Source organism: Plectropomus leopardus, chromosome 7, assembly GCF_026936395.1.
Source record: "Plectropomus leopardus strain MGB_pleo_1.0 chromosome 7, ASM2693639v1, whole genome shotgun sequence".
NCBI lineage: Eukaryota > Metazoa > Chordata > Actinopteri > Perciformes > Serranidae > Plectropomus > Plectropomus leopardus.
In genome coordinates this window covers 8227898-8252301 of record NC_142182.1, presented here as the reverse complement: position 1 = coordinate 8252301, position 24404 = coordinate 8227898, and the positions used below count along the sequence as shown (strand labels likewise).

The 24404-nt window shown below is 38.9% G+C and overlaps 1 protein-coding gene across 2 annotated transcripts in view; it reads right to left on the bottom strand.

Moving 5' to 3' along the window:
• Window positions 1–19262: 19262 nt before the first annotated feature.
• Window positions 19263–24404, bottom strand: part of LOC121950580 (uncharacterized) — a 64786-nt gene continuing 59644 nt past the window's right edge. For both annotated transcript variants that reach the window (XM_042496620.2, XM_088079785.1), the window contains exon 15: window positions 19263–19636. In XM_042496620.2, the coding sequence (XP_042352554.1) occupies window positions 19570–19636 (67 nt within the window). In that variant the 3' untranslated portion in view covers window positions 19263–19569. The remainder of the gene's footprint in view (window positions 19637–24404) is intronic.

The following is a 24404-nucleotide window of genomic DNA, read 5'->3' as shown; positions in this document are numbered from 1 at the left end:
GTTTTCACAGAGGAAAAACATGAAAAAACACCAATCGAAACTTTGAAACCACAAATACAGCAGAAGAGTTTTGCTCATTATGTTCCAACCACAAATTATTTTCTCTGTGAAAAACTGCAAATCTCAAAATAAACTATTGTACAAGAGAGCAAACATGCTATTATATAAAAGGCTTAACTATTCTTACTGTATATGGCCACTAGGTGTGTGTGTGTTTGACCTCTTAGTGTCATGCTTGGCATAGGCAGTGTGAGACTATTCATTTTACTCAAAACACTGGAATTTATGTAACTTGACGTTCAGGCTGCAGGGAATACTTAAAACTGTGTGTGTATGTGTGTGTGTGAGGCTGAATAAACAAAGACAAACAGGGATAGATAGACTGGAAGAGCGAGCGATATGGTTAGATTATGCAACCTTGTTAGAGTATTTTTTTGTGTGTGTTGGACCCCCTGGTGTTGTGTTTGGCAGAAACAGTGCGAGGTGGTATAAGGGCCAGTTAGCAGCAGATGTGCACAGCTACCAAAAACACTACAGTTTATATAACCAGACCTGAAAACACATGCTGTATGTGTGTTTCAACATCAGTTGACTTAGCCAACAGCTTATGTACATGCATACTATTTATAGGAGTACAATAATGTGTGAGCACTGATGTGCTTTGTGTGCACTTCACAATAATGTAAGAATTCAAGCGCCATCCAGTCATTTTCACGTGGACTGTCATGTCCACATGAAACGCAACAGGGTGGCATCAGGCTGAAAAAGTGATGGTAATGACATAATTGAAGGAGCACGAGGGAGCCTATAGGGTGTGTGGCTCGAACAAACTCAGGACTTTCATACGAGAGTGAGGTGTCCGCTTACTGTCTGAATGTGATGTTTTGTTTCTACACTTTATCGAGTGCCTCCTTGCCCTAATCCTAACCATCCATGCCAGCATGTGCATTTGTTGAAGCCTCACCATTGTTTGCCATGTCCTTTTGTTTGACTAAACATAAACACATGCAGCGCCATCCCACCACGTGCTTGTTTTGACGGTTGCGGCATCCCGTAGCAGAAAGAGCAGATGCAAAAGGATACTCAAAGCGTAATATGTAGACGCTGAAGTCCCTAACCCTGCAAAGCAGGAATATGTGACAACTTGGGATGAGAACATGTAGCTTAAATAATGCATTTATACAATTTTCCATTAGTGTGGTTAAAATTATTTATACAAAGTTAAGTAACAGGGGTACTTCTCTTCATTCATGTCTGCTATGGAAAAATTAACCCATTAATCAACATACCTAAGCAAGGACATAACATACATCAGATAGGTCAAATTATGAAAGATGATGCTATAATCCCATTTACGGAGAGTTGAACAAAATTCAATTTCTTTTCTCTCTTTTTTGAAATGAAAAGCTATTATCACAAAAATAACCTCAAAATGAACCTATAAAGTTTGCCATGCACATCTGGATCACAGACTAAAACATTTGCAAATGAGAGGGAGATGGTTTTAGGCATGTATAAACTTCTTCTTTTGGTCTACAATAGCAATATTACAGACACAGAAAAGATGGGAGCAAGACAATCCCACTTGACCAGGGCAGAATTTAGAGGAATATTTGGGGTAATACGGTTGGAAAATTCTGCACAGGCCATACATCACCCGCTTTAGACTTAAAAAGACATATCAAACCTTCTCATGTTTGCATTGTTGCTAAAAGGTGGGCACCCTTGCTCTTAACCCTTTATCTATGTGTTCCTTTGTGTGTGTCTGGGTGATTACAGAGGCAGGGAAGTGCAAGAAAAATGCAACACTTTTACTGAACTGAAAAAACGGTAAAAAAGAACAAACGGCTAAAATAAATTAGTTTTGCTGAGTGCTTCAGGCTGAGGAGATGAATACATGAACAGCTGTCCTGCTTGGATGAAAGAGGTGGTGTGTGAATGTGTGTGAGCATGTGCAGTAGAGTTAATCCCTGACGAGAGCTTGCAGACAGGACGATGTGTGTGTGTGTGTGTGTGTGTGTGTGTGTAGTGTCTGTGATCCGGGTGAGATGGGTTCTCTAGAGGTTTATGTGCCCTCCAAATCACACACACAGCTGGCATCATTGGCATTATTTATTAACAATACCAGCATTTCATCATCGGGATGGATTAGAAACTCGGAATAGACATGGGACGTTCTGGTGGCTCAGCTCTTCAGCGCTCCATTTCTGCTCATCTAAGTTAACCCAGTGAACTCTCTGTTCATGTCACAACAGATGTGACGGGTGGAGGGAGGGCGGAGGGACGTCTGATGTTGTGCACTCACACTTCGGACAGTTGATCATCATCAAATTTGAGATTTAAAGGAAACAAGAACGATACAGCAGTGCAATAATTTGCCATTTTAAGCTGTGTGTGTGTTGCCAGCGCTCAGGGACAGCCGTCGGTCACACAGCTGGTGACAGATTAATTTTTGGTTTTGGATATTTAAAACACCTCATCAAGAGTTCATCCACAGTTAAAATGAAACCCTACAGGACCTTTAAAGGGATTTATTTAGACTGCACCAGACAGACGTGGGGATATTCTGTTGATTTTCTGTAGCCTGGTTAACATCGTGTGTTATGTGTTTCAGCAGCTTTGTGCCAGCAGCGATCAGCTGCTGTGATAAGAGTGAAACCTACACCTAACCTTCCTGCTGAGTCCCTACGTGGCTTCTATCATCTTACCGAAGTACACGCAGGATTTGGGAGATCAACTTGTTGGTCAACTGCTTGTAAAGGGACAAGTTTAGTACATAGACAACAAAAAATGTCTTTCCTCTGTAGATCTTTAAATCCAAACTATGGAAATCCAGGAGTGACAATACCTAATACTGAAAATACAACTGAAATAATTATATAATAATTATAATAATTTTTAAGGGTACCATATAATACATTTCACATGCAGAATTCTGTCCCTAATATGAAAATGACGGGCTGTAAAAATATTGCATGAGGTAGTAAATGGGAGTGACATATGCACAAACATCTCCAGTTTCCTCTGCTGATTTTGGCCTAAATTTATGCTTTTATGTCAATTTTGAAAGTGTTGGTGGTGCTTTTTGTGGTTCCCTTCAGATGGTTGTAGCATGTGGCTGTGAAACACTAATCATAATAAGGTAATCAGGTCACCAGTCTGCAGACTCTCCTCCTGCTGGCTTCTGCCAAGTTTTCAAATGTCAAAATCAGTAAAGCTGTGCGCACGACTATAGACACAACCCCTTAAAAGATGGGCGAGCACTTACTGTCTATCTATGTTTGTATTTTTTAAACAGAAAACGCACATTTCATATCATGATATTTACTAAAAATGACATACAAAATAGACAACAGCAAGAAGTTGTTATGAGCAATGGACATTTACCTGAACTTTCAGCTTCCTAATGATATCCCTCCAGCCAGCTGCCACCTTATAAAGGTTTCTGTATCTTAATAAGGAGGCGTTTTGTCGATAATTCCATATTTCAGCTTCATGAATCAACCAGCTTTTGACTATTGGGGAGCTTTCAAATTGAGCGACGGGAATAAATAGAGACAGGGCGTCCAACTTGATGGCAGAAAAGTTAAGAGATCAGCAAATCTATAATAATACATCATAGGGGGAACATTAATACCCATTCCAAATTTCATGGCAATCGAACCAATAGTTGATGAGACATTTAACTCCAAACCAAAAATACCAACCTAATGATGGCACCAGATTAAAAGTTAGGGGATCACCAAAGTCATTAGGATTTATTTGCTGGGGATCTTGAATGTCAGTAGTAGCTGTTTCACTTTAAACTAAAGTGATGTCTGAATGGCCAAATGTCATCGCTTCCCTGTAAGGCTGACATGGACAAAAGTTCTCTGCTGGACCCCCATCACACGTTACAGCAGGATTGTGCAGTGACCATGACCTATTAGATCCCACTCCTTCATTAACCTTTTATCATAGCTTACGTAGAGCACTGACCCCTGAGTAACAAGTCGATTAGCTCATGATTTATAGCGCTTGTCAGTTATATTATTTATTTATATTTATTTTTTTACCACAAGGCAGATTGTGTCTAAATTCACATCCTCACATAAATAATAAAGCAGTAACAGCTTGTAGGGCCAGAGCTGCTGTTCTGCTATGTCAACCGTAATTAAAACGCTCGTGAGGCTGTCAAGGAGGTGAAATATTATGCGTTTTACTTAGAATATCACAATGTGGTGACATCAGCTATGAGAAAGTCAAAATGCATTAGCTGGAACGTAAGAGACCAGTGAAAAAAAAAGTAGGGGAGCATTAAAGATTTTCGAACAGCACATGTAATTTGAGCAGTGGGGATCACTTTTACAAGGATGATGTGGTTTAAACCCCATAAAAAGGAAGCTTCCTTCCTGCTGAAGTGACTCTGAGAAAAACATTGAAACTCGGTGTGCAGTCATCACTGCTCCTGTTAAAGTAATATACTGAAGAAAGTGACAGGGAAAATCCAGGAGGATGACATAGAGATCAGAATATGATAAGTTTAAACCCTTGATGTTGAATTTTTGTTTTGTTTTTCTCAATGGTTTGATGGCCGAGGCTCCATTTTTAAAAGTTTAGCAATATTTGAATCAAAGTTAACAGGAAATAGATTTATGAGAAAGGTTTACAGAATGTTTCATGCCGTAATTGAGACAGTTCAGAGTACAGACATATATTAGTCGTATATTAGTAGAATTTTAACTTTCTGTTCTATTGCAAGTATTTTTTTATTATCAGAAAGCAGTAAAAATACCTATCTGCCAATCTGCCTATCTATCTGCCTATCTATCTGCCTATCTATCTATCTATCTATCTATCTATCTATCTAGACATGCACAGACTAAACGTCACAGCTCGACAAAATGAGCAAGTCCATGGACAAGTCAAGGGGTTGTGTCCAAGTGGTTTTTTATTTGTGAATCTTTCCTTGAGCCAAGAAAAGCGCTTTAAAAATCTGTCATGTCATCACGATGTAAAGTCTATGAGCCGAGCGGGAACTCGCAGGCCCATGAGAAAAACTACTGCAAATATTTAGTGGACCGTTTACTGTGGAAACGTATGCAACGGGTGAGCGGTTCCATTGAACTGAATAAGCGGCATCTTGGGGTCTGGTATCTAGTTATTATGATACATCTATGGTTGTGGCTACTTCAGACATGTGTGTAACAAAAGCAGGACAAAGACGGTAAAAGTTATTAGACGGCAAAGATTACGATGAGAAAGTTGAACTTCATCAGACTAGAGCACTTTATGGATATCGACCACAGTAGGTACATGAGGATGTAACTACCCATCAGCTGGTCTGTTGGTGTTTGCTGGTGGTTTCCCACATTTTACACAATGTGTTTTAACATTTCCAGAAACAGGTGTGTACTTGATGCATTTTGTCAGTGTTGCCAACTTGTGACTTGACTTCTCAAATGCTAGAGGCAAAGCAGGCCTAGGGGCATCTCTAATAACTGCATACATTTGATTAATGTCGATGGAGAGAGCAATAACAAAACAGAAACAAGCTTTTCCAGTCATCAGACAGTAAGCCACGCTTCATGGGAATGGATGTGAGAAGACAATTTCAGCTAAGTAATGCAGGTTTCGACATATGCTGTGTGCCAGAGACAAGAATGAAAGATAGAAAGACTGACAACTAGTACTTTTTTTTGGTTCTGGGACGCTTCATACCAACACAAGTCTGCCACGTCAGAATTTATTTTACAATTGCTTGTCTGGAGTGACAGCATTCCCTACTGCCTGACAAATCTGGAGACCAAAATACATCCAAACACTTAACATTACTCTATTACTGTCTGCAGGTTACATAACATGTTTTCAACAATGCTGCAGTTTTTGGGTCGACCTTTTTTCTAAAAATGGCAGCAACTAAATGTAGGATTTCAACTTCCAAACCAGAATCCTAAGATACCTCACATTTGTACTTAATAATGTTGTTGGTATATTGAAATTTAAAGGCCCTGACATACCAAGCCCCAATGGTCAGCCGACAGTCAATTTCTGGCTGTTGGTGTGCACCTGTCATCCAAACCTCTACAGTCTGTCTTGCCTGCTGGCCCTAAATTACCATTGTAGACTTGTATAGGCTTTTTTTTCAACATGTTGAATTGGTGAAGGCGATGCCTGACAGGGAATGAAATCAGCTCAGCGCACATTAAGAAAACAGATGTGAGGAAAGTAAAGCAAGACCTCACAGTTTGTGTTGTTGCTGACGCATGGTAAATATGCTTTGTTCTTTCAACATTGGATTTCAGCTAAAATGAAATAGTAATATAAGATGAAACTGCAAATGAATAAACTTAAAGTGAACAGGAATGTAGTAAAAGAGAAGTATAAATATACAGCAGCTTAAACAGTGTGTAAAACAGAGAGGGAGAATATTGATGCTTTCCTTCTCATGTCGCTTTAGAAAACGAACAAAAGCATTTCCTAAAATACTGAACTATTCCTTAAACCCATGATTTGTCACTTCCTGATTGGACAACAAAACCTCCCTTGGGTAAACAACGGGGATGGGATACTTTTACTGCAGCACCACGTTGTAATTCACGCTGGTAAAATCTGTCAGTAGTTTACATAGTGCAGCTCTGAATACACACACTGATCTACATCATATAATTAAACACAACCGTCTTGAATTGGATTACGTTGGAGTGTGTCGCCCTGAAAATGCTCCGTCATATTTAGTCTCTCATCACCCAAAAAGCGGAGATGGATGGAGTGAGATCACAACAAGAGAGAGGCCACAGTGCAGTGAGAGCGGAGTGTGAGAACAGATAAACAAGAATGAGACGCTGTGATTTATAGCGGAAGAGGGAAGGACTCAGGCCTTGACGTTTACGGACTTGACGAGCCGGTTCTGTTCTTTTCTCCTCTCTGTTTTATTCTGTCACTTCAATCATCTCTCCAGCTCTGTTCCTGCACTCGGCTGCCAGTCAATTAAGGCAAATGCCAGCAGGGAAGGGCGGAGACATGATCAATATTTTACGAAAGCAGCTTAGCCAGACAGACAGAGTGGCGGTGGTGATGTCAGACAGAAAAAAAAAAAACACAGACACAAACTAAAGAGCTCCAGTGCTAAACAAAGAACAGCTGCTCCACAGAGAGTTCACTGAATCCGTGTGAATAAAAACCAGGTTTGAAGATCTGTAGTTATATTAGATTTCTTTGATCTGCTGCTGGTTTCCTCATGTCATTTGTAACTTGCTGAATCAGTAGTGATGACTTGACTGCTGGGATTGTACTTGAGTAAGAGTCAAACTGCATTGAAGTGGTTAAAAAAAACTGTACTTCAACTTTTACTTGTAAATGTGTTCTTCATGCTTCATAAAGTTTAATGTTAAGACCTCAAATCTGGAATTTACATTATATGACGACAAAAGGATGAAACCTCCACCCTAATGATATGACACATCCCTAAACTTTAGATGATAGTAACTCAATATGTGGTCTGTGGTTAAATGATCTCATCATTTTTGCTATAGTGGCATGGCTCTATGTTAGTAATACTCAACTTTAGGCCTTCGGGGCCAAATCTGGCCCCTGATAGGGTGCCAAGTGGCTCCCTAATCATTTTCTAATTCTCCATAAAAATAAAGTGATTCACACTGAGAATTCTTTTTGTACTTTTAGTATACATAAGGTGCCAGGATGCATTAAACAGCATCAAAAAGAGCTTGTTTATCAAAGAAAGATCCAGTGGAGGATCCCCCGCACCCCCCAACAGAGGCCCTAGCTAAGCGCCTAATGTCCTGAAATCCTAGAAATGTCCTAAAATTTTGAGAAACATCCTAAAATCCTTGAAACCTAGAAAAGTCCAAAAATTCTAGAAACATACTAAAATCCTAGATATGTCCTAAAACCACAGAAATGTCCTAAAATCCTAAATATGCTAAAATCCTAGAAACATTCTAAAATCTTGTCCTCTTGTTATTTTGCAAAAGTGGCCCTTAAGCAAAGAAAGTTGAGTATTCCTGCTCTAGGTATTGTGTGTCTGTCTGTTTGTGGGTCGGTCCATCACTTTGGTGCAGACTGAAACATCTCAACAACTATAAATGAATTACCATTGAGTGTCGTACAGACAAATGAGGTTCCCAGTGGATGAACTGCAATGGCTTTGGTGATACCAACTTTCCATCCAGTACCACCAGCAGATCAAAGTTTAAATCGTTCCATTAAATATCTCAACATCGACTTGAGTTAATGGTCATTTTCTCCAGACAATCATTCACATTATGAATTTCCCTTAGACATCATCAGTCCACATTTGTGGCTTTTAAATTGAAATGTCTCAACAACTATTGGATGGATTGTCACCATCTAACTTTTTATCTTGCTTATTGCTATTTAGCAAATGTTAGCATGCTAACATGCTGAATTAAGATGATAAACATAATTTGGCATTATACATGTTAACCATCAATAAACGTGGTTATGTTTATGCAAAAATCCCACTTGGTTATGGATACTGAAGATCATGCACTGGCTTAAAATAACTGCTTCTGGTGGCATAATCAGCGCTGGAAATGCAGCGATGTCTTGCTGTTGTTTGTTGGTCTCAAACATTGGACTTCGGACGGAGTTTCTCCGTCCACTTTTCCCTCCTCCACCACCCAATGGCAAAGTCAGCTTGTATTCAAGTTATCAGAAATACAAAAAGATAATGCTTTTTTTCTTTTTTGAAGTATGGTTGATAGGTAACTTCAGGGCTTGATGACTGCTCATAAATAGTACAACATCATGCTAAAACAACAATGACTTTTGGTTTCACGCAGGCCAGAGGTACGTACGTGATTTTACGTTACATTAAAACAACACTGACTTTCTCGCTCTTTATACTACGGCAGTTGCTCTCAGCATCAACTGTTGCTGCAGATTTACATCGGAGTCAAATAAAAGTGCAGAGCATCTCATAAAGACGCCAAAGGGTGCCTTTAGCACTGACATCACAAAGTATTAGAAGGCCTATTCAAAAACATTTCATCCATGGTAGTTCACTGATGTGTAAGTTCTTGAATGACAGTGGAGCTCAATCAGAGCAATGAGTCTTCGGCTACACAGACGTTTATTAGTAGGATCATTTAACTGTGGGTGTGAACTGCATCTTCTCGACAGCAGAACTAAGCTTTATCAACAGCTTCTTCAACGTTATTCTCCTATCTGACCACTTTACAAAAACAGAGGAAAAGGGAAGTGTAGTTTGGAGAACAGAAAATGCCAACAGAGGACTCACTGATTCAGAGCCGGCGGTCATGTGTGTTGAGGAGGGAAGGTACATTCGGTGCATCATCTGTTGGAAAAAACAAGAGATGAAAGACAAAGAAGCACATTGAAAAACTGGCAGCGAACATCAGAACAATTTATCTGGCGTGATGTTGACATCAGTACCATCACAGAGGAAGTGTACTCATCTATTTTAGTCACTGGTTTTCCAGATGGGCTGGGCCGGGTCGGATGGAGTGGAACAAAAGGTATCACCATCAGGCTGATAGAAAAGAACAGATTTGTGATGCAAAAAAAATTAAATTCTGTTCAGTTAATGAAATAAGCTGCATCTTTTAAAGGTGCATTTCACCCACATCACATAAACATGTTCTAAGCTACAGCTATTAAGCAATGCAGAGACTTTTGGTTTTGAGATATCAGACTCATACTGGGACTATTTCCTCAGCAGAAAGTGACCCTATTTGATATCACTTGCTTAGCATGTGTAATCCAAACCAATTATGGAGCCTAACTGCTGGCATTATACATTTCTGCAAACCACTTAACTGTTACATTTGTACATTACTATGTACGTTATGATGTAGCAGATATGTTGAAACGTAACGTCCGGATCTATACGTTGCAACAATGCTGTGGATTACAAGGTTAGGTTTAGGCACAAAAACTAGTTGTTTTGGCTTAAAATACTCGCTTTCAGTGCCACAAACCCCAGTGGAAATGTAGCAAAGTCTGTAAAAAATAACCCCTTTTCGTGGCACTATCTCCAATGAAACAAAAAAACATGATTGTTAGCTGAAAAATTGCTGGAAAAATAGTGACAGGCCATTAAAATATACCTATGTGGGCAGCAAAAAAGCTGCCAGAAAAACAGTCATGAGCTACTAAAAAACATACAGGTGTGGTGGCTCTTATGTTGCCAGAAAAATAATGATTAAAAAGCATGGTTGGTGGTTAAAAAGTTGCTGGAAACATAGTGAGGGGTCATTAAAAAACACCCATTTTTAGTGTATAGAAAGCTGCTGGAAAAACACTGATGTAAAAAAAAAACTTAATATAATACAAATGTAACATATTTGCGATTCTGCAGAAACATACAATACCAACACATCTGCTTTAAAAGTAATTCAAACTGTGATTTCAATATCTATGATACTGATTTTAAATATGGTTACACATTAACCAGTGTATTTCCAGCCGTGTTTATCAGTTGGGTGAGGTAGTTGCTGCATCAGTCAGTGATATGTTGGCAGGTATGGAGACTGTGCTCCACCCATGGCAGTAATGTAAACTCTGAATTAAACATCAACCAGGAGTCAACACACGCTGCCTGAATCTGCCTTGACCTCACGTTCCTCACGGCTGTCAAAGGCAAACAGATCTGCCTTTGTCAGACTGTTTTAAACAGTGGAGGATACGACGTTAACCAGATCTGTGAACAGTGACCAACACTTAAATACATATTTTATACTTGAAAAAAATGTTGGTATGTGAGATATATGAGTTTTAATATTATTAAAGTTTTTACAACAGTTTCTACAGATTTTGAATGGTGTTCAGTAATAAACTAAACCAAAGTTATTTTATCGTTGCATTCCTTATTGTGTTACTTCTGTTAGAATGCAGGCTAAGTTATGTAACACAGCTATGGTGTCGTTAGGTTGTCTAGTGCGCATAACAAGAGAGAATAGGAGAATAGGTGGATCCATAAAAGTTTTTGGCTGTGGTTTGTGTTTTGGTGAGATAGGGATTATGGACGGACGTTGCCTGCTATATTTTTCTGTATTCCAAAATAAACCTTGTTAATTTTTTTTCCTGCACACAAGTCAAAACCGAGACAACTTGCAGACTAAGTTGCCTAGGAACTATGACATGTTGACCTGGCCACTTTTGACTACAAAGGAGAAATGGTGTAACATCTTTTTTCATACCAGACTTCAAAATATTTCCAGACAGAGAAGAGATGACGACTTTGTTAGTGTGTGTGTGTGTGTGTGTATACAAGAAAACGAGTTCCCACACGTGGGTGGTATCAGAGCTAAGCATCAACAACTTATCAATCATCTTCCATAGGATGTAGAGACAGGTAATGATGCTTTACACTTTGTAAAAGCACAAACACACTCACACTCATACACACACACACACACACACACACACACACACACACACACACACACACACACACATTGATATTTGCTTCGTAAAAGACATGAAAGGCTCTGGGGCACTTGTGTAAATCCCTCCTTCCTGCATAGATGTGTGTTGTCATGCCACAGTATAATGTGAGCTAAATGAGGAAGTTGATTGAAATTTGATGAGATCAGTTAAGAAGCAGCTTAAGCCTTAAAGAGCGCAAAGCTGTTTAATGGCTTCATCAGATCTGAGATTAATAGATTTAGGGGAAGAAGAAAAACTGCATCTTCCTCTGAGGATTTTAAAATGTGATTTTAATAATGTATTTAGAGAGCTAACTTTACTTTGAAATTGTGGTGCCCCCGTGTCACAAAACAGACCACTCGGGACAAAATGAAGCCCACCCTTTGACTATCATGCTGGCAGGGTGGGTTTGTAATTACGCAGAGGGGTCACAGTTGGGTTATGTTAACACACATACTGTAGCCTGAGGTTGGGCAGCTAATTACATAATTATACCATATATTATTATTTAGAAAGGCGCGGGACAGGCTGCTGTGGCGGGTTTACAACCTCATTAGTGACACGAGATCTGATAGTTTCTGATAGGTTTGTTCAGAATGTAAAAAATTGCTCTCCAAATGAAAAAAGAAATCAACTGAACTTAGATACAAAAATATATCAACCCTTCAACAGACAAATGGTATTATTTTTTTTTTTTAAAAAAGGGTGGTTTATATATTATATAAATGTTATAATATATTTTAAATTGTGTAAAAGAGGAAAAAAAAAATTCTCAAAATAATAATAATCATCAATTATGTTATTTTATCACATCAAAAGAATTTCCTTAAAGACAATTTCTGTTTGTTTTTTAATAATATCTTTTTTAATTTTTCTTATTTCCAGGTACTTTTATACTAATATCTTGCTAATTTTGTAGTTGTTTAAGTTGCTCATTACCTTCTCCCCGTGCTTTTGGAAAAAAAAAAAAACAACAACAAATTTTCTCAAGTTTCAAAGAGTTAAATCACAAAATCAACTGATTCTACAGAAATGTAAACACCAAAAGAAACAATATTTCTGTCTTTCAATCCCATGTGACTTCCACCTTTACCATGTCTATGCCTCTCAGCCCCAAGACTATACTTTACTATACAAATCTTTAAAAATGGCTCACAAGTATGTTGTTTCAATTTTAAAAGGCTTAGACATTTCATCAAACAGCAGTTTTCAGCAAATGTTTCTAAAACAGATAAAAACACATTATTGCTCCACTACACATATATGGCAGCAGTACTGTGTGTGTGGGGCTGACATCAAATAAACACAGCGTGAGTTCATTGTAATGACAGAGCAATACTTGTTAGCAGGAGCAATCCATTGTTGGTTTTAGTCTTGTCAAGGGCTTTGTTGGCATGCGTGTTAAAAAAGCTCATGACACCCATGTAACAGCTCTACTCTGCTTTCTACCTGCTGCACAATCCATCATCTGGAAGTATTGCATTTGATAAACAGCATTCAAATGGGAGTGACAGGATATAATTCAGTCCTCTGTTATAATGACAGCTTACTTAAAATATATCCATCAAATGAGCTTCCTGGGAGTGCACAGGAATTGTGTTTGAGAAACTCAGTGAACTTAAAGAAATCAAGGACAAAGGTACAACAAATTAATACGGCCTTGGACATGAGTCTCAACATGAAGGTGACTGAGCTGTCAGCTAGGAGCTAATGGTGCTAATTTCATAAAAAGTGCCAAAGTACCCACAGTGCTGACAGAGCGAAGGGTGTATACAGGACAGGACTGTGCCAGTGGAGGAACCCTAGCACTCCTGAAAGAGATCCTAGCTAACCCCCTAAAGTCCTAAAAAAAGCCCTAAAATCCAAGAAATGTCCATAAAATCCTAAAAAAAGGGTAATTAAATCCTAGAAATGTTTTGAAATCCTTGACACATCCTTAAATCCTTGAAATGTAAAATTTGAGAAATGTTCTTAAAACCAAGAAATGTCTTAAAACCGTAAAAATATTTTAAAGTCCTAGACACATGCTGAAATCCAAGAAACGTGCAAAATTCCTATAAAGGTCCTAAATTCCTAGAAACATCCTAAAATCTGAGAAATGTCCTAAAATCCTAGAAACATACATTGGGCTGCTGCTACTGGCCCCAGGCCTTCTGTCATACTGCAAAGTGGCTCCCAAGCAAAGCAAGTTGAGAGTCCCTGCTCTAACACAACAGCGAATAGAGAAGCTCATCAAACAGCAAGCACAGATAGTGTGACCTCACTCTCCACTAAAAACAGCAGTACTTCACTTTCACACCAAATATGGGGATTCATGCCGTATTTATACTCTGAATGTCGCACACAGAACCTTTAAAATGCTCAGAAAAATAAATAAATAACTTCAATTCCTAACTCTCAAATCTGAGAGTGGCATCAATGTTCTCAAATAACATTGGTCTAAAACGCATATGTGTACTTTAAAATGAATTATTCTTGTAAACCTGTGCACTGATTTGGTCCAGAGAAAACCAACTGATGCATATCTGGCTCAAACGCTGCGTTCAGTCCCATGCTCGTGTCCACTGAACCAAACAGACATCCAGTATTATTGGATGGTGGCGTCTCTGGAGAAATGACACACAGCACCGTTAGTGATTTTACAGATGATGCTAAAAGCAGCAACAGCAAGGCTGCACATCTGGAGAGGAATGATGTGTGTGTATGAGTGAAATACCAGGCGATAGGGCAGGCGGCATGCAGGATGTTCATCTGGCTCCAGCTTCATCAGCGTCACCCACACATGAATAGAGGGAAACAGATGCTGCCTTTTGCTTTCCTGTCTGCCACTTCCTATTACCTCTGCACCATGTGTGTTTGTATATGACGTGTGTGAGTGTGTAACGCATTTTAACTTTCCTTTTCTGCTCTCGTCAGCAGCTGGAAAAGTGTGTGTGAGACGGGGTTAGAAAGACCCTAATTTCCAGTTTCTATTTTCTGCTCTCTGGCTCATCAGCTCAGCCAAACTACTGCTCCCTTTACTCCCCAAGCAGGTCATTCAGGTGCCATACTTCTAAATCTGACATCACTGACCTCAGCAGTTGCATGATCATTTAAATGTTTTACTTTTTAAGTGAGAGGGATTTTTACATAAAAACTCTCAAAACATGTTTTTTTAATCATGCATTTATACTGTTTTTTGGTAAGGGAAGATTCATGCATTACTAAGAAAAAAAGGTTACACCTGACAAACTACCTCACACGTTTGCACCTACTAATTACCACAAGTTGCTGGTGTTTGGCTAAATGGAAAACTCAGAGCAAACTAGCCCGCTCTCATTCAGAACTTGTAAAATGCTGTAGCTTTGAGGATGCTTTTGGTGTACTATTATGATGCCAAAATCCATCTTTAACGTCTGCAGAAGGTCAGGTGGGAACCTGGCTGGCCAGAACCAGTTGCAGTGTTATCATACACCGGCAGAGGGCTGGACAGCACCGACAGCGCCCACATGACACGCAGCAGGATGGCGTCAGGTTAAATTGCTGCTGTTAACAACGTACCATAAAGAGCACAAGGGTGGTTTTTTGTTGTGTTGTAATGGTTTTAGGCCACAAATTAATGTGACATCACAGGGCTACATCCATTATTTTTATACAGTCTATGGGTGCAACCCAAATTGGGAAATGACTAGTTTAAAAGAAGTACTACTAAGAATTAAGGGATGCTTTTCCACTGAAATTTACAAATAGCTGGTGCAATCTAATCCAGAATAGAGTGCAGCCAAAGCACATAACACGTCAATGAACTTGTTTTTTGTAATGTTTTCATACACTGACTGAGAACAAAGTGTCTTCACTATCTGAAGAATTGTGCCAAGAATTGTTTTAAAATCCCTTCAGAAGAAAATACACCTGTAGCCTCTGTCCTATACCTTCTTGTGCAACCACTGGTATGTTTGCTCATGCCAGTACTTGAACTAATCATGCATACACATTTGAAGTGATTATTTATGTTGTTATCATTAGTTATGACACTACGGTCCTTGCCAGGACTGAAAGCGAGACACTCCCTGGTTAGTTCACCTTAGTGCTCATCCACTGTGTTGTGATATCAGGTTCAGAGGGACTCTCCTCCACTTTCCCCCAGAATGAAGGAATGTGATTGTAGATTAGCTCAACAGGGAGGATGTTAGGAAACAGGAGGCAATCATTAACCTCCGGTTCCAGCTATGGATTTCAAACTCGCTCTGAATTCCTCTCACAAAAATTCCCTTCTCCGTCGTTCTAAAATGGTTATTCTGTTTCTCCTGTTTGCATGTTTCTACTTGCTGTCATTCTCTTGCTTTTTAAACTGCAACTTTTCACATTTTACATGGAATATTCTGGATGCACACAGATTAAGACCTTTGCCTGCAACTGTACATAATATAAGTGGGCATTGCAGATGGGCTTTAAGTTCATATAAGGATGCGGTTTCCATGTAATGCACATTTGATGCACAGGGCAAACTAATGAAACACATATTAAGCAAAAAAGCCTGGGAAAAAATACATTTTTAAAGCAAATATGTATTTGAAACACTTCAATTACTATGTAAGACTTAATGTTAAAATTTAAATGCCTTTTCTGAAAGCCTTCTATCTTAATGAATCTGATTTTAATTTCATTTTTTAAAAAAAAATTCACTTTTTTTCCCCCACTATCACTTTTTAGAATATAAAAAACCTTGAATTTTCTGTATTTCACAAATCTGAATTTATGACACCAAACTAAATGTTTCAGGGGAATTAAAGTCGGTCATCAAAACTTTGAATTCTTCGATCATGTGACTGACAGGACTTGACCTATAAGGAGAGAGGTTTGACCAATACTTCTAGCGTCTGAATGTCACCAATATAATTAGTTGATTATTTATTTATTTATTTTTAGCAAAGTAAATGATAAATAACATACTTTTTTCTATATAGGTTTTCTATATACTGCCACAACTTCACTACACCACTTGGGCAGTTTCAGCCAACACCAAGTTAAACTCATCTGGGTCATTATCACATATTTAGTGCAGTGGACGCTATGTAACAAGCACAATGGGTCCATCAAGCACAGGACTTTGACCCAGGAGAACAGTGTTTGTGTCCCATTTAAAACCAAAAGTCAATGAGTTATTTTGACTTGTAAGTTGAAGAAGTTGAAGAAGCAGAAGTTGAAGAAGTAGAAGAAGAAGAACACAGTTTTTGTGCCAACCTGCCACGCGACTCGTGCTGACTGGTGCGGACTAGGAGAGAGTCATCACAACTGTGAATCCTTTAGAAAATCCTGTCTAAAGCTGTGTCGTGTATTCCCATCTGAAACTTAACTACATACTCCTTCCTACTCATGAGAGTCGACTCATATGACTTAATTCAAAACCCCTTCCCTATTAAGATACAACGCAAAGGCTGCGCCCAGTGTCATTATTATAATATTGGCTTTTGCCCAGGCAACAAAATTTGATGAGTAAGGATGAGATCATGATGGTGATAAAGTTCTCTTGGGCACATAGTTGTGATAACACACCAGAAACCTTTTTGCTCCATGACCTTTCTTTCCACATATATTCACTAAAATCTGTTAAATACTCGTTGAGACCTTAAGTCAAGCATGCAAACAAACAGACAAGAACCGGAACAATTACTAATAACACGCTACATGTCTTACATCCTTCAGCTCCCAGGACATCCCAAACAGCAATTTTCAGGATTCTTCCTGTGAATCATCACAAGGGCAAAACAATTCTCATGATGACATATCATCCAGGAAAGAAAAGATCATTTTCAGCACCAAAATATACCCGTTAGTCATCATGCTGAAGCAAAAAAGGTGTGCTTTTGTAGTGTTAACACCTCCTTAAATAAACACATATCTTCAAAGCCGATTAACAATATTTTTAGGGGCTTATGAATAAAACAGCCGAAATGTTAATGTTTGACTGAACTGATGTTTTGTTTCACAGTCAACCTCAAAATAGATTTAGTTTCCTGTAAAGCCAGTTACAAAATATACACCAGACACTGTGACAAATTCAAATCTCTAAGCGGTTAAGGCTTAATGTTTCTCATACAGCGATGATTTCATAATGTGACGCACTGAAACTGTGCAGGCTAAGTGAACAGAGGTATGCGACCCCTCTGTCCACCCCCGCATTTCTGTCAGTTTGTGCAGTTTGCCTTTGATCCTGAACTACCGAGTCAAACCATTACAAGGTCAGAGGGTCCACTCTGTACATTCCTCTGTTTTTAATAGGTCACTACCAGAAGAATTCACACAGAGGAAAGAGGCATGGGACGAACAAAGCAGTTTAACACAGGAAGAAGAAAGCTGTTGGAGGAGAGACCAAAACGTTCCCATAATCTGTCCCTTCTTTGTGTTCACCTGCCATTTTTTTTTTTTCGGAAACAACTTTAAGTATCATTGAGCCAAGTTTCACTGTGTTTGTTTGAGGTCACACCCCTCATCCATCCACTGCAAATCCAATTAACTGTGTTTTCTCTCATGACAGTTTAATTCTAGCAGTAAATCAAGCTGTCCTATCTTGACACTGAGTGTTAATGAACTGAGACACCTGGATTTCCAGGTATTAAAGGAACAGAGGAAACAGTCTGAATACAATGTTATAGTTGTAATAGTACTGCCTATGAGATCTAACATGTAAAAGAAAAAGTCATCATATCTTAAAGGAATACCTCAACCCCACAAATGACTATTTGTATATAATTAACCCTCAAAATGCACAAATTGAAATTGCAAATATAAAATATGCCTAATGGAAACACGACAATTTTGAAAAAACTTTTTCTCTTTTACCCTGTACTCTGCACAGGTAGCCAGTTTATAAACAGCTATGGCGATGTGCTTGTTGGTAGGAAGTGACTCCCTCAGGTATGATGCAGCAGGCGCTACAAGAGGTGTTATCGTATCTCATAACTCTTCAAAAGTTGAGTGGATCAACTGGAAGTTTTGAATCCGCAATTACTAAATTGTATAAGGGGCTTGCCTTTCCATTATCACTCACATAACACGCCTACATCGCCTTCCATTGGAAATCATGATGGCTAATGTGGTGGCTGCAATAGAAATAAAGCTGCTAAATGTGTAGAAATGAGGGGAAAAAGGAGACAGACTAGGGAAAATAACAAAGAAGTGCAGAGTTCTTTGGGAGTTTTGATATCAGCCTCAGTAACTTCACATGGACATGAAAATATGCACCAGAGTACTTAAAATGCTCAGAAAAAAATAAATAAATAAAAAGTCGAACATCTGCAATTGTTTAGGCTCAAGTTCAAGGAATGTTATTGTCAGTATTTGTATGTTCCCTAGATGTCACACTCAGTAAAATGTGGTCATCTGAAGCATTTCAACCGCTGTTTTTATCTTAGAGCATATCTGATAAAACCCAACTGACATTTGAATTTCAAAAGCATAAAACATTTTTACTCAATTAAAACGTAATAAACATAACAGACTGTGAGAACTGTCAGCACTGTCTAGCTGTGACTCATTTGATATGAGAAGCTCCAACTCAGATAATTATATGATCTGAGTGAGGTTTTGGCTCAGTGAAAAAACTGACGGAGAACTGAGGAAGAACTGAATGAAGAGATCTCACCATACTCCCACTTTAAGCACAGCGGCTCTACAGTCCAGGACAGACATCCTCCTAAATAAATAACAAGTCACCATTAAAAAGATTATCAATATTTTATTAGTGCCAACTGTGTAAGACAATAAAAACAGAGTCATGTTTAAGCTTTTATGGGTCAACTGGAAAAATAAACAGCTCCACTGCAGTGCAAAGTTGTATCAAAATAGATCTGGGCAGCATGCACATGTGCGCATGCATGCATGCAAAAACTTACACTATATATTAAAAACATAAGAAGTATTAACATACTCTAGCAAATCCTCAGGTAGAAATCTGGTTCTACAGCACTCCAGGATGTAAACATGAATTCAGATGACCTGCAGTTCGTATGCTGGTATGGACGTTGAGTCCCCTCATGGCATATACTGCAATAGGTTCCTAATGTGAGTTAGTTTGATTGAAGTCCAACTAAAATCATCTGATTTACATAACTACTTACTTCAAATATAATTAGTGCATTGTGTCACTTCACTTGTCCACTCTAACACACTTCAGTGTCAGATCATCTTGGACTCTCTGGCGTTCCTGAATGGGACACTGGCCTGATGTCTCGAAGATAACTCCCTGAAAGAAAAAGGCAAATAAATTAATAGTTTCAGAGAACAAATACAGGACAATGTGGTCAGTTAAAGTTTAGATTTAATCCATTTCAGCTTGAAGGTTATTTCGTGTTTGCCCATGGAAAATGACGAAGCTCAGCAGAGTAGTTGTGTAAACATCCAACCTGTTTTGAGGCCAGGTGCCTGATAAAACTACATATTAATGTAACAAGGTGAAAAAATATCTGTACACTGGAGTACAGCTCCCAATATGTTATTGTAATCAATTAAATATTGGGAGCTTTACTCCAGTGTGCAGATATTTATTCTCTTTGTCCAGAAAAAATAAGAACAAAAAAGGCGCAGCAAGCTGCAAAAATGCATCCTCTCAGATCGAGGCCATGGGAGTGTTTAAATCAAAAAGCTGAAAGCTCTGAAACATTTCAGATGCCACCTGCTTTTCCTTGCTTGTTTCTGATTCCCTTCCTGTTGGATATTTAATTTTTTCACACAATTACATTTCATAGCTGAGCGACCCTTGGGTCTATTATTTTTAAGCTCAATTCATGCTGCAGACCCCTGGATCTGGTCATCTCAACAACAACACACGACATGACAGCCCCTTTTCAGACTCAAAGTGAGCATATCATTATTGTCAGTGCAGCTTAACTCTGCTCCATCAACCACTTACAGCCCAGTGTGCATTGACTCCACATGAAATAAACACGGCTCACAGTTCCTTGGATTAAAATGTCTGATTTAGACTGTTGTGTGAGGGTGTGTGAGGGGGGAGCGCATGTGCCTTAAAGAGAGATATGAGTTGTTTCTTCTCGAGTGTGTTTGACTGAGTCAGTGCTGATTGGTCTGATCTTCACTATGTGTTTGAGTCAGTATGAGTGTGCAGCGATTACCCTGAGCAGGTTAGCTACGGTGGCTTTAGCTGCATGTGGTTGCAGACAGACCCAACCTGATGGTAAACAGCCATTCACTGGGGCCAGGCCTCAGTCTGGCTTTCCCACAATACAAGTCTGTGGAGGTAATTCAATGGAAGAATTGACTCTATGGTAATGGTGCTCCATGACATCGGCCCCCATGCTACACAAGCGTATGGCCAAGTCAGTCACTGCCAGTAAGCAGCACAAGCCTATGGAGCAACCAGTGAGGTGGGCCCCACGCCATTCAGTCCACAGCCTTTAAATGAACTTAGATAATCCCATTTACACCCAAAAAAACTAAAGTCCACCTAATATAATGGATATTCCCTGAGTATTCAGAATGGTACCAAAGTAAGACAACATATGGCTCAAACGGAAGAAACAATACAAACCAGCAGGAGAATAATACACCCCCTATCACCCACAGAGGTAATACTAAACATGAGACATAAAGGGCATCTTTGTCACCAGCACACAGAAATGCGTTCACACAATCACTGGAGCAGGACCTTCATGGTGAATAATCTGTTTGGTCTGTGTACCATGGCATAATCCCTGATTCACAGAGTATAGGTGAAGTCATAGCTGTTGCTATTTCAGTGTGTTTTCATTACATTAAAGTTAATTTTGACATTTCATTTGCCTAAAAAGTTTTGTTTAGCTTTTTGAGACTGATATGTAGTTTTTGCAGAAATGTCATTTTGTTTAATTGGTTTTAAGCCTGTTTTATGCTAGCAACATTTTGCATTAGCATTATCACAGATAACCAAAGCTCTGAATGCACAGTGCCAACTGAAAAAACAGCTTGTGTTAGGGTTAGTTTCACATCCTGGCCCAAATGTGGTCATTTCTGGCTCCTAAAATCCAAGATGGTGACAGCCAAAATGCCAAACTTGGGCTTCAAAATTGGAGTTCATAAACCAATCGGTTACGTCACGGTGGCTATGTCCATTATTTCATACAGTCCATGTTGTGTACATGTGTGCAGATGCAGTTTCCTCCCATCGAGGTGGACACCGAGACTTGTAAAAGCAATAACTCCTCCTTACAACATATACCTTTGATCTCTATTCAGTCCCTTCATTCCTGCCATTATATCCATCACTCTCATGTTACCTCTGCTAATGCATGAAAAGTGCACTTAACTGAAAAACAATACTGGCTGTAATCTGACAGTGTTGCACGCATGAGAGGATGGACACCATGCCCGTATGTCAAAAGTATGGAGCTCCATGAAAATGACTTCAAAAAGAGTGGAAGAAGGGGGAAACAGCTCGTCTGGCTCTGTGTGCCAGCAGTAAAAAAATCCCAGCCCCCACCTCTAAAGCTCACCAAAACTTGATTAATCTTTATAGAAACACAAATTCAAAAATGGCAATTTTTTAATTTTGAGGGAATAAGGCACTGTTGCTATTTCTAAATGAACAACTGTCCATGTAGTCATCTCAGCTGGTTGGTTGGTTTATGAATTCAATGCTTTTTAAAACTTTGTCAGGACAAGATGGATGGATGTTGCATAGACATTCATGAAGCAAATTACCCCACCCCACTCAGTATGGCAGCGCTTAGTATTTTAGCTGCAAATCTGCGTACAAAGTATGCAATAGATAAAGAGAGACATTCCCGAAAATCTGCCCTTCTTGTTTACACACAAGCATTCATAAAAATTTCAGCTTGCAGATATTGTCAACTGATTAGTTTCTGGGCTGTGAAAACGTGATAACAATCATACACCACGGATATGGAACACTACTGAGGTTTAAGTCATGATTCATATCTGGCATGCCTCTGTTATAAACATCCTCCAAACCTCTGACCTCAAAAAAAAAAGACGATGATAACATTCATGTCTATCAGGAATTACTGAACTGAAAAATGAGCACAAGTCTAGTGATCCAAACTGGCTCCACATTGGCAAATAATGTAGAGCTTTAAATAGTTTGCTCCACAGTCCTACAAACTGCTGAGTTAATATAGTTTCCAGTCATAAAGAGCCACAATGGAACTGCTAAAACATTTAGACTGGGTGTCAAGTTGGGACCACACTACAGTGGGGTGGGAATAATTTAGACAAAGGTGGTGAAGTGACATAGTCAGGTGAGCAGAGCTCTGTTACACACACACGCACGTACACACGCACATGCACACACACACACACACACACACACAGAGTCCTGTACGTCTATTGTGTGTCTGGTACAGTAATGGGAAAGTGTTAGCCAGGCACATCAGTTAGTTGAACAGAAGCTCAGGTTGCTTCTTTTTGCTATTCGTGCATACACATGTATAGATGCACATGTGTGCCGTAGACACACCTGAACAAAGAAAGTGATTATTACCTTTCTGCTCCAGCAGACATACAGCATGCATAATTTAAATTCAATTACACTGTAAGGAAAAGGAAACTGGAGAGAGACTCATTGATAGCCATAATATGCTGCACCAGTAAAACCATTCCTTTGCAGCAATTCGGCAAGTCACGCCAACTGGGCTCAGTTACTCAGCTCTTTCTGCCCTGACTAAGTTGTTAGCACAGAGATGCATCAGTGACACCTGACACCACTGTCAAATGCACCTCAGAGGAACAATGCGTACCTGTAGTATGGTGCTGTAAGCATGTCGACACCACATTCATAAGACTGCTAAACGTTAATAAGTCTGTAAGATTTAGGAATATAGTAAAAAATGCTCATAACAAGATTACAAGTTAGCATACGGGGAACAACACTTAATAAGACATTTAGCTTAAAATGATATATAAATGTATTAAGGCGCAGCAAAATTTAGAGCTAAATGCTAATGATAACGTTCATGTTTAGCAGGTAATGTTTCAACATATAAAAAAGTTTGTAAGTGATGTGCTTTTTGTTGTTTTTTTGTTGTATTGTCTGTCTTGTGTCTTCTTTGTATCATTTTATATCCTGTGTGCATTATTTGTCTTGTGTGTGTCTTTTCTTTTTCTCCTCTTCTTGTACAACTTTGTCATGTCATTGTGCTGTGTATTTGTTCTGACCTGCAGAGGGACTGCAGATGCTTTGAGATATAATCTGGTACGGTGCATCCAATGGCTAACATTCATGTTTTAAACTGTACATGGTCCCTTAAAAAAAACAGCAACAAAAAAAAAACATATAAATGATCTCTAATTAATTAGCACAGAGAACAGTCTGAAAGTTCACAACTATAGTTCAATGTGCTAACATACTAACATTTGCTTATTAGCACTCAACAAATATAATAGTTATGATATAAACCCAAAAGAGGGATCACATTAAAATTTTAACTTAATGATGGCGCTGGATGAAAAGTATAGTTAAAAGTTATCATGATTAATCCCGAGGCGAACATGAATGTCTGTACAACATGCTGCTAAAGAGTACTGGTCACAACTGGAACCACATAGTTTTGCTTCATGAATGACTAAAACATTTACGTCAATTATCAAAATTGTTAATTAATCAGCTAATCTGCATATCCACTAAGATCTCTATGATGGTATTCATGTTTGAGTTGATTTATCAGAGTTATGGCATTGTTCTGAGATTGTATGTATGTCTAAACCTTTAATGACAGGACTCCAATAAGCAAAACTACAACTGGCAATGCACAAGAATGTGTCTTGGCAATGAAGTTATCTTTTGCAGATCTTTGTCGCAATAAAGTGAGACTCCATGACTTTACTGGAGATAACTACATAAAATCAAAGGATGAAATTGGAAGCTAACTTTACCTCAGTTACTGTCAAACAAGTTTAACAAAAAATGACTTAAGAAATGACCTAAGGTGAGGTCTGAACTCAAACATCCTCTGTGAGAGGAGAGAGGCGGGTTAACAGGTAAACAATGACGTGAAGATATT